We start from the raw sequence: 16,577 nt of genomic DNA, 5'->3' as shown, positions 1-16,577 counted from the left end.
AAATTATCCCTAATCGAGATCATTTGAAAGTTGGACGAATAATGACCGCATGAGATTTGTGTGTAGTATGATTAGCACCATTTCTTGTGCTACAAGGACAACATTGTTATAAATCATTTGCATAGGTATGAGTTTGGAACTATACCAGATCGACCTATGAGAATACTTTAAGAGATTTAAAAATCGGCATAAGTATATTACTCATTATGGCTATCAAAACCTCTTTCCTCGACCATGAGTATTGTTCGTTCTCTTGTTTAAGTACTAGTCCACTTTGATGTTGTCAAACGTCTGCCGTATAAGGGGATTATAAAGGCAACAGTTAAGCAGGTAGGGCCTCTTAGTAAGGGAAGTTGACAATGCAAGACTGGGAATGTCCCACTATTAACAGTAGGGAACATGTTTTTATTGTTTACAAGGCCTCTCGAAGAGCGAGACTGTGAAAATGCATGGTCGTGCTCAAATGGATTTTAGAAATCATCTGTTTATTGACAATCGAACTCAGAAATCGAGAAACACTTTTGGACATAATAAGGATGACGAAGAATCTTACCTTATATATAGTTCATGAAGAGAAATTAAGTGACATAGGAAATAGGCTATACATAATTAGCACACTTGTCCGGAAGGGAAAGTGGGAGATTAAAAGGAATGGTGACCTTTGAATAAGTGTATTATTCCGATAGAGGGTTCAAAATTAATTAGAAATCTAATTATGCAGTGAGGTCAAGAGATCGGAATTCCTAGCTTGAGGCCGCTTCTGATCAGTAATATTAATGAATAATTAATATTACAGCTTAATCGTGACTGAACCCTTCGAGTCACACCCAATCGTGTAACTGAACCGAAGTGACGAATCAATCCGAAAGATTAAATAACTCAATAGAGATCTTACGAACAAAGATGTCGGATTCTGAGCTTAGAGCGTCGAAACCGAGCATCGAGTGTCGAGTCGCTTCAAGGAATCGACGAGACGAGAAAATAAGTCAAATGACAAGTCATCGTACCTAGCCTCGGATTGGCCGAGCCAACCAAGGACTAGGTCGTGCTAGCTAGCATGACCGCAAGACATGGACTAGCTTGGACAACAGGCCTAGCAGCCATGAGTGTGCGCTGGCCGGGCATGGCAGCCAAGCTAGCTAGCTAGCAGCATAAGGGGGCCTTGCGCGCGTTGCCTTTTGGCGAGCTAGCAGCGCTAGCATCAGCCCACAAGCATGCGAGCAGGCCAATGCTAGCAACGCTAGCACCAGACCGAAAGCACGCGAGTAGGCCTAACAGCAACCTGCTAGCTCGCGTGGGCTTGCGGCATCATAGCAGGCCCAGCCGAGGGCAAGGCCGCCAGCTAGGCGAGCCTTGAGGCCCAAGGCATGTGGTCGGTCTTCCTTGTGTTGACCAAATATGTGAGTTGGTGGGTTTATGCTTGTTCTCCAAGGATTGGTATGTGGTCCTTACCTACTCCCTCCCTCATGTTGACACTTGTCATTTGATTATTGCATAGCTTATGAAATTTAATTTGGAATTAAATTAATTGGTTATTTTCACATTTTACCAACTATCCCACATTGAAAGATGATGGGAATTCTTGGGGACATTTCCCTATTAATACCCATCATTGGGTAATGGAAAATTCCCTTAAGTTGGTGAAATCTAAGAGATCTCCAAAAGCGAGAAAACTTTGTCCGTAAACTCTAAGTTATTTTTGGTCTAGCCCCGATTAAGCTTCGAGGTAGGGACTTGTTACGGTTCGGTAGCGAGGGTGTGAGCCGCTGGAGGTCCTCGCACTTGCGGAACTTGAAGCTTCAAGTGAGCTCAATGGTTGAGCGAAGCACGCTACAAGGGTGAGCATTCTTTCTCTCTCTTCCTTATGTTCTCTTATGTTTAGGTTTATTTGCATGCTTTTATTTATGTTTTAATTATTATGCATGCTATTCGATTATCGGGTTTTGTTTCCGCGCGGTGTCAGACACCGCAAAACCGAACAAAACTCGTGTGGAAGCACAGGGTTTATAAGAGGAATTTGGGTTTTTTGGAAAGAGGAAAAGGTGATTGTTACTCCGTACGACAATCATTCTCAACATGTGACTGTAAGAATTCAAAAGGTTGGGGAAGATCCGTGGCTTTTTTCTGCCATTTATTCGAGCCTTGAAAGCACTATCCGCAAGGAATTGTGGAGTGAACTTGAAAAGATTAAAGTTAACTATTCAGGTCCTTGGTTGATGGCAGGGGACTTTAATGAGACTACTAGTTTGCGAGAAAGACATGTTGTGGGAGGTTCTGAGATGTATAGAAGGTGTTGAGACTTTGCTAATTGGATCGAAAATAGTAAGCTCCTTGATCTTGGTTGCTCGGGGCTAAAGCACACCTGGTTTCGTGGCAACTCTCCTCAAACTTTCAAGTTTGCTCGCCTTGACAGAGGCTTCGTTAATGAAGAGTGGCGGTTTCGTTTCTTTGAAGGTGCAGTTCGTAATCTTCCCAAATCAAAAAGCGACCACTGTCCTATCCTTGTGAGCTCCACTGGTTTTGCTCCAATCCCGAATGCTATTAAGCCGTTTTGCTTTTCAAGCGGCATGGATGAACCACTGTCAATTTGAGAATTTTGTTCGTTAAAAGTGGGATGTATCAGCTCCTATTATCCAGTTCTTGAAATCTTTTGCGGGGATCTTAAGCAGCTGGAACAGAGAAGTGTTTCACAACATTTTCAGAACGAAAAGTGAACTTTGGGCTAGACTTGAAGGCATACAAAGAAGAATTATCTCAAGGGAGGGATTGATAATTAATTAAACTTGAAGCTGTTTTGCGTAGGGGGATGGATGATATTCTTCATCAAGAAGAATTCATCAAATAGACTTTGTTATCTCTAATGTATATGATTTGCAACAATTTGGTCCATTCACCCTCTCTTCCTTCCTACTCATCTTTTACTTTTATTTCAAATTTTAGAAAAGTCTTATCGTATTTGATCCTTCCACCTCCCTAATTCCTTTTATCTATCGTCCTTTATGGTTTGTGCGTATATCTATTTTTCTTCTTGATTCATTGACTTCGCTTACACTTTTATGGTTAGTGTATTTCATGTATCCTCTCATTACATGTGCTTCTAGTTACCAACAAAATAATTATAACTTTTTCTACCTTTAAAAATACAAAGTTGATCCTATCTTCCCTTCTTACTCGTTCCACTCTCCCTTACGGTTGTTCACCGGTCTAAGACCGGCCCGAAGATTGGAATTACAAAATCTAATAACCGGAGACCAAATGGGTTTTGTTCAGACACGACCAGACCAATTTTTGACTTTTTCTATGTTTTTATAGTTTTTATTAATTCATGAAAAAATGAAAAAAAAAGGAAAATGATTATTTAATGTTTAAAATAAAATAGGAAAAATACACTTTAATAATCCCAACTATTGCCTATTTATTTCTAATAATCCTAACTAAGGCTTATTTTTTAATAATCCTAACTATGCCCTGAGTTTGCCTCCAATAGACCTATCCGGTCAACACCAAGTCAATGACTTGTTGTAATAGGTAACCAATACACGTGTTAGCACGTGATTGGTTTAAATTAAAAAAATAAAGAAAAAAAAAACCCTCACAGCCACAACCCCCTCCCCTTACGCCACCGCAAAGCACTAGGGCCAACCCCCAGCCCGTCGGAAAATGGTCGGCCGTCTCCCCTAACCCTCGAAAATGGCCGGCCGGCCCTTCCCAACCACAAAAACTACCTTAGCCGGCCCATTCCCACCCCAAACCACCGAATTCGACCGTCGAAAATTCCCACTCCCAAACCACCGAAATCGACCGTCGAAAACAACCTTCCCAACATGGAAAATGACCCTCCTCCCTTCCCTAACCCCCGAATTCGGCCCCCTAGGCGGTTTCGAGGGTGTAGGAAAGGAGGAGGAGCAGCATTGATTATTTTTTTTTGTTTTCCGGCGAAGGGGGAGCGAATGAAGGGAGAAGAGTGGTTTAGGGGGTGAGGTGGATCGGATGTGTGTTTTTTGGGGGCTGGGAGGGTCGGCCAGCCACTTTCGGGGGGTTAGGAAGGTGGCCGGCCGGTGGCTGGTGGTTTTGGGGGTTGGCTTAGGGTGTCACGGTGGGTGAAGGGAGGAGGGGGTGGCTGGGTGGGTTTTTGTCTTTTTTTCCTTTTTTTAATATTAGGCCAATCATGGGTTGACAAGTGGCATTAAAAAACAAAAAAAAAAAAGCTTACCCTTCCAGCAAGTAACCAGTTTTTGGGTCTATTGAAGGCAAACTCAGGGCATAGTTAAGATTATTAAAAAATAAACTTTAGTTGGGATTATTAGAAGTAAATCGGCAATAGTTGGAATTATTAAAGTGTATTTTTCCAATAAAATAAGCTACAGTTGTAGCATATAGAATGTAAAAAATAAATACTTTATAGGTTTTAGTCATAATTTTAATAAAATAAAAATTCGTCCGATCCAAGATCGATTTTTAAGGGGTTTGGACTACTGCCAAACCAAAGATTTGTTTTTAAAATTTTTCGACTGGGAGATGGGACTGGTTTTTTTTGGTCCGGTTCTGTCAAAAGGTCGATCTAGTCCGGATTAGTTATTGAACATTTCATTCCTTTTTCTTTTTTCAATTGTCTTATATGGTTTCATGTATTTCAGAAAGTCTCTACAAAGTAGTCTTTCTTTTCTTCATCTATATCTTGTCCTTAATTGTAAGCTCTGGTTGATTCTTCCTAACTTCTCTCTTAGTCATTCCTCTTGTCTCTCTTATACCCCAATGTTTTTCCTTTTAACTATGATGTAACGATATACCTAAATTAAAAGTCTTATCCTTATACCTCTCGGCCCTTACTTTTACTATTACCTTATAGCTTCCTCACCCTTTATTTTAGAAACGTCTTCAAAGTTAAAATTTTAAGTGATTTTTTTTTTTTTTTTTTTTTTTTCTCAACCCCAATTAATTATATACTAGTAATGGTTTCTTACAATCATGGGCGGATCTAGGGGGGTTCAAGGGGGTTCATTGAACCCCCAGATTTTTTGAAAAAAATTTATAAGTTTTGATTTTTTTTTTTTTTTTTTAAAAAATAAGGTTAAAACAAATTTTTGTGAAGTAAATAAACAAACATGTAACTCTGGCACATTGGTAAGGGAGTGACTAATAGAGTAGTAAGGCTCCTCTTGATCATGGGTTCGAGACCAACCACCCTCATTTTTTTGTTTTTTTTCCCCCTTTCGATTTCTTCCGTTGTTCTTCATGAGTTAGTCCATAGTTGGGTCAATAATTTTAGGAGTAGTATGTTGGTCATTTTGTTAAGTTAGAGAGTTAAATGAATTTAGAAGTTAATGAGTTTATTTAGTGGGTTTATGGGTTAAACATGGCATTATACTTTCAGTTTCTTAGCTTATTATTTGTTGTTTGTTAGCTTACATATATAGCTCTTGTATTTGGTGAAGTAAGCATGAAGAAATATTATGAGTTCTTTATTTTACTTGCTTCATACTTATCTAATATTATTATTGTTTTTATCCTTTAGTACGTATTAGTTTCAACGGTCCTCTTATTCCTCTACTCCTCTTAATTCTTAAATCATTATTTGTTTGTAAATTAGTGATAATTAGATTAATTATTGATTTCTTCCGTTGTTCTTCATGAGTTAGTCCATAGTTGGGTCAATAATTTTAGGAGTAGTATGTTGGTCATTTTGTTAAGTTAGAGAGTTAAATGAATTTAGAAGTTAATGAGTTTATTTAGTGGGTTTATGGGTTAAACATGGCATTATACTTTCAGTTTCTTAGCTTATTATTTGTTGTTTGTTAGCTTACATATATGGCTCTTGTATTTGGTGAAGTAAGCATGAAGAAATATTATGAGTTCTTTATTTTACTTGCTTCATACTTATCTAATATTATTATTGCTTTTATCCTTTAGTACGTATTAGTTTCAACGGTCCTCTTATTCCTCTACTCCTCTTAATTCTTAAATCATTATTTGTTTGTAAATTAGTGATAATTAGATTAATTATTGATTTGTTTAATTAGTTTTGATATATTGTTGACGTACAAATTGAATTTAGAAACTTAGAATTTAAAATTTTTACTTGGTCTTTTAATTGATAATTAGAAAAAAATTTCATTATCAAATTTGTGTTTATTGGGGACTTGAGATTTTTGTTTTTCGAATTTTCGTGTAATATTGATTTTTTGCAATATAATTATAGATTTATCATTTATAGAAGTAGTAATGTTTTAGCACGCTTTCAAAGTATAAAACTCGAAGAATGCTTTTTAGGTTTTTTTTTTATTTATTATTTTATAACTGTTTTTAATCCATCCATTTGTAATAAAAAATTTGAACTTATATATTGAATATTTAATTAATATATCAGCATCGTTTGTTTTTTAAGATTCCGAACCCACAATTCGGAATTCCTGGATACGCCACTGCTTACAATAATCTCTATCTCTCAATTTGTCAAATCGTCTTTTCCCTGACCTCTTTACTAAAACTTTAAGTTTTTTTATTCTCGATTATCTTACTTCTTCGCTCCTTACATTACTTTCTCAATCATGGCTCATTTTGTCATCACTAGAGTTTTCCTCAATAATCCTCTTGCAGTAAGTTAAAAATTGTGGGAACTTTAAAAAAAAAAATATATATAATCATGTTTTTAAGTGTTGTTTTATAATACATTTTTTTTGGGTGATTGGTTTGTATTGTTGTGGGAAAAAAGAATCATCTCAATCTTTACAATTATTAAAATAAAATATCAACTCTTTTGCTGATATAATTTGTTTTCTTTCCTTTTTTAAAGCTCCTATTAAATCCAAAGCCCTTTTTTTGCATCTTTATGGACTTTATTTTATAGTACATTTTACTTGTACTTTGAAGTTTAAAGGTTAGAAATTATTGTTATCTATTCATTTGAATTGAATTTGGTTATGTTTGGAAACATCACCTTAAACAACGTTCTAAAACTTTTACATATATATATATATATATATATATATATATATATATATATATATATATATATATAAAGGTTCATTAGATAGATAGGTTGAAGACATAGGGTCTTTACTTTCTAGCGTGTTTGTCTTTTTGTCATAACAATGATTAACGTGATATTAAAATGATCTAACACTAATATTACATTACACCCCAATAGAGTTGAACCAGCCATGATATAATGAGATTTGTTGGCCTTGTGAACAAGAAAGTTGTTAACATAAGCAATCCCTAGGCTAATTATTATGCACAATCCCTAAGCTACAATATCAGTTTTTATGTACAGTTCAAGGCTTGCTATATACAAGTAGAAACCTTCCACCAGTTGAAGGTTGTGTTCCTCTCTCAAGCACTCGATAGGCATTAATTCCCACTTATTGTAGTTTGGATTCTTTCTGATATCACTCATGTCCGGAGAATCATACAATTTCCATAATATGATGGTTCTCACAGGAATCTCAAATAGGAATGAAGAGATCTCTTACTTTCACAAATTTTAGTTATGCATACGATTTTTCACCTTGACTAATTTACATGTGATTGAACGAACAAAAAAATGGTAGTAAGACTAAAATAATACGACAATAATTAGGTCTTTAAATAAAAATCTAAAATAATATAATGTTGTAAGCGATGCTATTGGCCAATAAATATTTGACCTATATAATAGTACATAGCTATTAGACTAACGACATGGAATCACTACAAAATTACCATATTAACCCTACTAAGCTAACTGTCACCTTCCTAAAATAACTATGATCGCTAAACAATCTTGTAAAAAATAAAATTGTATTTAATCTTAGGCTTATTTGAAGTTGTAAATATGCTAATAACGAAATCTCTTAGCACGTACATATTTATGAAGTATCCACGCAAGAAATTCTTCGATTTTCGTACATATATATAAAACTTAGCCCAACCAATACCTCTGCAAGTGTTGCCTCCGTTTTCTCCAAATCCGCATAATGCAAAGTTTGCAGCAAAAGCACAGTAGGCTTTGAATCGAATCTCTGCTTCTCCATATTCCTCTCAGCTTGCCACATAATCGTTTTCTCAGCCACCGGAACAAGCCACTCTAGCATGTCACCCACTGCCTTCCTCCATCCTTCAGTCAATGCGTCACCATCGTAATTATTATTCTCAATCTCCCTCCAAGCAACTCTGAGTTTTGACCTCACATACATCTTTAGGCTAGAAGGCAACATGTTGTACATGCTTTCACGTGCTTGGTCTCCTATTAGAGATTCCGAGTTAAAGTACCTTTCAGCCAATAATACAACACTAGCATACCTAGAAACCAATCCAGACCCACCAACAGTTGATGGAGGGGCTGCCTGGAACACCTTGTTGTTGTTGTTAATGAGGTGATAGTTGTAATGCCTAATTGCAAGGCGTAACTTCACATCCTCCTTAACAAAAACATTACTATTATCACTACTTAAGAACTGCATATGAGGTACCTTTTTCGGGCATGGATTGATATGAATCGGACCTGACATTGTAGTTTTTGGTATTGAATCACTATATAACCTTTTGTTAATAGTTTTGTTTTGTTGTAATATGAAAATGTAAGGCCGAAAAAGCATACAAATTCGAGCATAAAGCACACATACCATTTTCGCCATGATTCCAACAACCTTGTCGTATGAATAATTCCATAGTGAAACTTCCTTCAAATGACGTACAAGTTTCCTTTGATTACAAATTTTATTATCAAAGAGATCATAGTTTGTGTTGTGGGTGCTATAATTATTTTTCCAATCATTTAATTTCTTTTCCGATGCCTCCATATGTGTTAATTCTTCAAGTTCTCCATATAATTCACCAGTCAATGATATTAACTTTTCCATTTTTTCAACCGACTTTTCCATCTCTCTCGACCCGTAATTATTTAGCTTGTGTATATCAAAGTGCCCATTCTTAAGATCCTTGTATACATTTAAAAAGCGTATCAAGCCATAATCTGAACACTTTTGGCCCAGGCGTGACACAACATTAGCAGCTTGATCCAAGTCCTCTAGTCGTTCGGCACAAGCAAGTGTCAATAGAAAGCCCTCATCCCCCGAGATAAAAAATGTTATACCCCGTTCTCGGATGACTTCTTTTCTTAAACGAAATATCTCGGCATCCGAAAGTGATTTGTATAGAGAGACTATACGAGACATTGACTTAGCTGTGTCAAAAGCAAGAATTCCTAATATGTCAGGCTTCTCATGACAAAATATCCAACGACTATCGCTGTCATGAGTCGGATTAGATTTTGTGCGTCTATGGCGTTCCGAGAGCCAAGGTATGGTGCCCAAAGTGTCTAACATTCCTGCTGGCAACTATCAAAAGCGCAACTATAATAAGGTAAAGCATAGGAGATAAGAAAAAATAATTGATATGCTGGATTGATGTCAAATAATTTTCATGGTTGATAGGTGAATTAGAGAAAAATGGAATGTATTTTGCGAGTTGCATTTTCAAAGGGCTTTCATGTGAAATGCGTTTAGAGGGGATGAAAATTATGTAGGCATAACAGGCTGTGTATGTCGAAGCCAAAAGAGATAAGTAACATTGACTATAAATTCCATAATTCAACAAGAGATAAGAGGAAGAATGTAAGAACCTATTTATTATTAGTTAATAATTTCAATCATTTTCTCGAAATTTTAGGGGGATTTCTAATTTGTTGCGTATATTTATTTATTTATTTTTTTTGCACATATACCGCCAATAATCTTGTTAGTATGTGAGGTACTAGTCATTTATTCATCTAGTGGTTATTCTCTTCCCATTGATTATGCACTTGTTATAAATCCACAAGTATGTGGTTGGTTAAGTTCATCATATTCAAGAAGTTATGCATGATACATTCATATCCATATGAAAAAATAGCAACTGAGTTTTTTCATCTATTAGATATTATTTTATCTGTTTTATTTTAATACTATTTTTACGCATTAGATATTTCTCATTACAAAAAATGTTTGAGCAATTTTTATAGATATGGCTAAAAGAATTCAAAATTCCTCAATTGCTCCACTTTTTATCAAAATTCCCTACATACCGTCCATATCATCCAACCTCTAAAAATATGATTTTTATTTTTTTTTTCCTAGTTAAGAGCAAAACCGCTAATTCAATTAACGGTTTTACCTTACACAATTTTTTGTAAGGTGATTTTTTTACTCAAATAAACCGCTAATTCAATTATCGGTTTGTTTTGCACACATACACACACCAACAAAAAAAAAAAAAAAAAAAAAAAAAAAAAAAAAAAAAACATGACGTGGATTGTATGTAGGAATTTTTATGAAATGTAGTGTAATTGTAGAATTTTGATTTCTTTTAACAATATTCATGGAAATTGTTTCGAGGTTTTTGGAGTCCCTCGGGAGAGTTACAATTCCAAGAATGCGTGTCGACCGTCCGTACCTACAAAACCACGGAAACTCCGGTTGGGGGGAGTTCCGCCTCCGACGATCAAGTTAGAACATTTCCGGATGTATTAAAGTGCGGAATGTAAAGATTTTTCTCTCGGATTCCGGGAGAATTCTGAAATTAATATTGCTTGCTCGGGTTTTGTGTGTATATTTATGAATGTGTGATAAATGAGGATTTTCCTCTATTTATAGTGAGAGGGGATCAATTCCCCTTTCATATGCTAGAGTACCACGTGTCGCCGGAGGGTTGGTTCTCTCAGAACCCCTCTGATGCTGACACGTGTCAGCACGTGATTGGTCACGTGTACTGGGGTATTTTTACCCTAATTTGCCCCTCACAGGTGTGACGTGGCTTGCCACGTGGCACCTGTGACAGGTGTCATGCTCTGAGAAGGTGACGTTTCGTCTCTTTTTTTTTATTTATTTATTTTTTGAATTCAAATTGGGAAGGTGACAGTTCGCCTTCTAGGGTTCTCTATAAGTAGAGACCCCCCTCCTCTCATTTTCACACTTTGCTTATCTTGAGAAAATCTTCCTGGGAGAAAGCTCTGATACCGGCTGCTATTTCTTACACAACCGTCTTCCTTTTCCTCACTCATTCGGTCACCGTCTGAGTGCTCTTTTCTTAGAACTCATAGGTACCGTCTTACCATATACGAATTTCTGCCCTTTGCTCTCAATATACCCTCATCCGGTCTACCGTTTAGGGTATCATCAACCAAGATTTTAGAGAAACGGTTGGGTTGCTTTACAATTTTCAGTTATCCTGAAGAGGGTACATCTGGGCAACCGTCTAGGTTTCTTCTCCAATTTTCTGTTGCGCTTTAAGAGGATACATCCAGAATTCCGTCTGTGTATCTAGCAAGCAACAAAAAGATTTCCGGCTGCTGATCCGGATAGCCTACTTTCCCTTCACTCAAAGCATCTTCAAGGTACCGTCTCTACCCCTTGCAACTTTTTTGAGTTTTTCCAGTTGTATAGCTTGTAAAGAATCATGGACTCACCCAACACACACACGACACGGCCTAGGACAGTTGTTAGTCGGTCACCGGATACGGCGTAGTCTAGGACTGGGGATGTCGTCTGGGGGTGTTTGGACCACCCTTACTCTTCTGCGAATCCGACCGTCTCTATTCATGTGCAGGACAGAATGGCTCGAATGAGACAGACGGTTGTAGACCCCGAATATCAGTTAGACGGCTTAGCCGAAGCTCTGGCTAACTTTGTACCTTATGACCAACCGGGCGTACCTAGCACGCCCGGAGATGATATCTTTGACGAATCCGAGGATACAGGCGGCGAAGAGACCGTCCAGCAATAAGACTCTACAGAGTTGACTATGGAACCGAATGCCCCCCAAGAGGATGAGGAGGCATATAAATGGCCCTCTATCAACAATCCAACTGAGGCGCACATGACCGCTAGGGATGTGGTCACTCTAAATGCCACCTTACCCGGATTTTTACAGAAGCGCCCGGATGGGGTAGGATAGGAGATTGTTGTGCCGCCTGCAGAGGCAACCGTTATCTGGGATGACCCTTGATCATGCCGATGATTATTTCGGCTGCTATGAGGCGGCGTTCAAAGCCGACCTCCAGTTCCCCCTCCAAAATACAATAAAAAGCCATTCTAATGGGTTACGACCTTGGCGTTTGGCAGCTAACACCCAACTCCTAGGTGAATATACTAGGAAATATAGCCGCCTGCGAGATGCAGGACATAACGCCTAGCTGGGAGGCGTTTGCACATATGCACTACCTTAGTCGTGCCCCAGCACAATGTTTGCATATATGCTAAAGGAAGAGGCGTTCTTTTCCGCCTGTGGCCTTAGCACAATGTTTAGAAAACGTATGTTGATTGTTACTTTATGTCGTCTGTATCATGCTTGAATGGATTTTAACTTTTTGATTTTCTTCTCTTGCAGAGAAAGGATTAGAGATGGTGCCTCCTGAAAAGACGCCTACTAAATCTGCTGCACAGATCCGGAAGGATCAGCTAGAGAAAAAGAGGGCCCAACTGGCGGCTAAAGATAACGGGGAAAGCGCCGGTTGAGCTCTTTTACCGTTTGTATGGTTCGATGTTAACTCTGTTATTAACCGGCTGTTTCGTTTTCTTTGTCAAACGGGGAGCAAGAATGTTCCTCGCTCTTTAACAAAGATGCTGAAGAGACCGGGAGAGGAGCCCTCCCAACCTGCTTCTAAAAGCCGAAGGGTTCCGGCTGCCCCTGCCTCTACTGGAAGGCCGCTTGTGCATGAGAGGCCCACATTAGTAGGCAAAAGCCTGAAAGACCTTGGCCTTAGCACAGGGCCGGCTAAGGTTGAAACGAGGCAGCCCAAAATTCCCTCAAGCCGGGTGCTTGCTGTAGCGTCCGGCTCCAATGCGGCTGGAAGTGGGATGACCCCTCAGCCTGAAAATCAAGGCAGCCGACAGAATATAAGTGTCGCCTATGCTCAGTACTTAACCAATAAATCTATTGATGCAGATGCCTCTTCTCGTTAGCCTGACCTCCAAAATTATGCCAAGAGGATGCTGAGGACCCTCACCCGGTCCGAGAAGGAGGCGGTGCCGAGTGTACACCAGGTCAACATAGACCGCATCAACTCACTACTCACTAAGGTAATTGACTGGTTGGGGTGCTTTTGTGCCACTTTATTCTTTTGCTGGTTGTAGCGTAATTGAAATACTAACTCCTTTCCAGCTGACTTTGTAGGTGATGCTAAGGGTGGATGGCATGAAGGTCCCCTTGCGGAAGAAGCAGGAGGAGGTAAGGGATGCCAATAGAAGGGCAGCCGACTTTATTGGGGTTACTCAATACAACACCCTTATGTATGAAATTCAAACTAAAATTCGGGAGATGAAATAGGAGGAGCTAATTAAGGAGCTCACGGCTGCTGCTGACACAGCCAACAAGAAGGCGGTTGACTTTGAACTTCAAGTTAAAAACCTCCAAGCTGATGTCAAAGCAATGGGGGAGGTTTACAAGTAGAATACTGAGCTACGGTCAGAGGTCAACCGCCTGAAGAATGAGTTGGCCCAGACCCAGGCGGACCATAAGGGAAAGCTGGCGGCTGAGCAAGACCGGCTGATCGCCGAGACTGAGCGCGACTGTGAAGAGCGCATGAAGATGGCTTGGTCTATGATCCATCCGGACACCGACTAGGCTTTCTTTGACCTGCGGTACAAGTACGCCACTAAGGTGTTCGATGCCCAGCTTCTCGGAATAGAGAAGTCAGCTCCCTTTGAGGAATAGGCCGGCATTGCCGAGGAAGAAGAGGAGGAGCAGGCGGAATAACAAGCACTGGATGAGACAAACAAAGCTCAAGCCGTCTTCATGCGTCTCTCTCCTTCCTCCTAGGCGGAAGAACAAAGCTTGAGCTCAAGCCTTTAACCTAGAGTTTTTCAACCAAGGGGTACCGCAGCTCAGCATTTCGAAGAACATGGCTAATGAAATAGACCGGGAGTTGAATGTCGTCTCTCTCAGCTAGGAGAACGGCACTAAGGGCATGATCTGAGACAGCCAAGTAAATATAGAGAACCTCTCCTGCTAGAGGGCTGACCAGCCATGGCAATGAGTGGAGGTGTTCTTTCAATTTCTGGAATGCCGCCTCAGCATTTTCCCCCCATTCAAATCAAGTCTTCTTCTTGATTGCTTGGAAGAAGTAGAGGCACTTGTCGCCTGACCGGCTGAGGAATCTCCCCAATGCCGCCAGACAACCGGTAAGTTTTTGGACTTCCTTGACATTGTAGGGTGACTTCATGTCATTACCACCTGTACCATTTCCGGGTTAGCCTCTATCCCCCTTTGATCAATAAAAATCCGAGAAACTTTCCAGACTTAACACAAAAAGACACACTTCTTGGGATTAAGCATGACCTTATGTCGCCTGAGGGTGGTGAAGGTTTCTCGGAGGTTAGCAAGGTGATCCGTCTGTAGCTTAGATTTAACTATCATGTCATCCATATACGCCTCCACATTCCTCCCAATTTGATTAATGAAGACTGTATTAATCATTTGCTAGAATGTAACAGGCGCATTTTTCAGCCCAAACGGCATCACCGTATAATAGAATAACCCTTAATCAGTGACGAATGTCGTCTTCTCTTGATCTTTCTTCCACAAGGGTATCTGATGGAAGCCTGAATAGGCATCCATGAAGCTCATCAAGGTATGACCGGCTGTAGAGTCGACCAGACTGTCGATCTTTGGAAGTGGATAGCTACCTTTTGGACATGCCTTGTTCAGATCTGTGTAATCAACACACATCTGCCAGGTACCATTCGACTTTTTAACAAGGACAACGTTTGCTACCCAATCCGGGTAGTAGCATTGCCGAATGAACCTGGCATCCAGCAGCTTCTTGACCTCTGCGGCTGCCGCCTGAGATCTTTCCTCGCCGTGGTTCCTCTTCTTTTGCCTAACCAGCTTCTTTTTGTTAGGTTTCGTAGCGTCGAACGCTACGCAGAAGAGTAACTCGACCAAGACCCGCCCCTATAATTAAAGCAATAAAGCGTGCATAAACATAATTAAACAATAATTAAGAAAAGGAATAAATAAGTAATACCCTTGAAACGTGCTTCGCTCGCAAACCTAGCTCTTACTTCGAAGCAATTAAGCCTCACAAGCGTGACGGCCTCCAACGGCTCGTACCCACGACCCGACCCGAACGATCTTCGCCTCGAGGGTTAGTCGAGACTTGACCAAGAATAAAACTAAAGTTTTACGAACTTAAAGGTTTTCTCAATACTAAGAGATGCCTTTTTGAGTTCCACTTAAGTTGTTTTCCCAAATGCCCAATAATGGGGTATTTATAGGGAATGACAACTTGTATCCCCATTTCATGATCAATGTGGGATAGTTGCATTTTTCACTAATTTATTTAATTCCAAAATAAATTATAAAACAATACAATTACAAATCAACAAGTGGCATGAGGAGAGGGGAGGTTAGGTGAGGACCATAACCAAAGGGGGACCATTCGCCACCTCGATCCGTTTGAAGTGCTTTATCTTCTTGCCAAGTTGATTCTCAACTTCACTCTGAAATTCTTTGAATTTCTCAAAGGATTCAGATTTTTTCGACATAAGGTAGATATAACCATATCTACTATGAATTGTCTTAGTTTTGTCAGCGGTATCAACATTTGTCTAATCATATGTAAAAACATGCAATTTCCATTGAACATAAAAAAAACAAGACATTTTGAAACAACTATTGTCAAAGTCTTATGATCAATACACCTTGGTGTCCAACACCATAGATCATAGTATGTTCAAAAGCATGATGAGAAAACAACCATTGTTTAATTACAAATCATAGACAAAATAAATGTGCCTACAAGCATGACCAAAAGACCATCTTTGTCGTCCGCTTGCAGTTGCTCATCCACTTGTAAAGCCCTCTCACTTAGTCCCTGGAAAAAAAAGGCAACGTAAAGTGAGTCATATTTGGTATCCAATACCTATGAATAGCTTTTAAACACAAGTGCTAAGGAAGATACCTGAGGCAGATGCCACATTCCTCTCTTCCTCATCCTTGCAAAAGATCTTGCATTCTCGTTTGTAGTGACCTTGTTCACCACAATAGAAGCATCGCATCTTCGCTTTGACCTTCTTCTTCAAGGGTCTTTTGCTTGCTCCATGAGAGGTGGCTTGAAGAAGCCTCTTTACCACAACTCTTAAAGAGTGAGTCTCCTCTTCCGCAGCTATATGTGCTCTGAGAGCATCATAGCCCGAGTGGAGGGAATTAAGTAAAATGTGACCTTCCATCTCATCTTCCAATGGAATTCCGAAAAGCTCCATGTGCTTGAAGAGCCTAGTCATTCTAAGCACATTAGGTCGAATGGGCATACCGGGTCTCAACTTGGTATTACATACCCTTGACCAAAGCCGGTACCTTTCCTTAGCAAGACAACCCTTTTCCGGTGGCTTTATCTTCATGTTCAAAAGTGACCTAGTCAAGTCAAACACGAGTCCATCATAGTTTCCATTGTCACTCTTGGTGACTCTTATATTGATAACGTCCTCAAGTCCTTTGAGAACATGTCCGGAAAATAGAAGGAGAGATTTTCCTTCCAATCTTCCGGGATGGAATTAGCCATAAGTCGTGAGACTTTCTTGCAATTGGAAGACCATTCTTCATGAGCCTCATCGGTCATGATC

At 39.4% G+C, this 16,577-nt stretch overlaps 1 protein-coding gene across 1 annotated transcript; it reads right to left on the bottom strand.

The window, feature by feature from the left end:
- Positions 1–7,847: 7,847 nt before the first annotated feature.
- LOC110710074 lies at positions 7,848–9,305 on the bottom strand. Its single transcript, XM_021888330.1, has one exon. It carries the CDS (start codon positions 9,303–9,305, stop codon positions 7,848–7,850), a length of 1,458 nt encoding a protein of 485 aa, XP_021744022.1.
- Between the last annotated feature and the right edge of the window lie 7,272 nt (positions 9,306–16,577).

This window comes from Chenopodium quinoa, unplaced genomic scaffold (assembly GCF_001683475.1).
Source record: "Chenopodium quinoa cultivar QQ74 unplaced genomic scaffold, ASM168347v1, whole genome shotgun sequence".
Lineage (NCBI taxonomy): Eukaryota > Viridiplantae > Streptophyta > Magnoliopsida > Caryophyllales > Amaranthaceae > Chenopodium > Chenopodium quinoa.
The sequence above is the reverse complement of the archived record's forward strand: the minus strand, read 5'-3'. Positions and strand labels throughout refer to the sequence as shown.

Coding starts and splice junctions, on each gene's coding strand:
- LOC110710074 (XM_021888330.1), bottom strand. CDS start 9,305: ATGTTAGACACTTTGGGCACCATACCTTGGCTCTCGGAACGCCATAGA.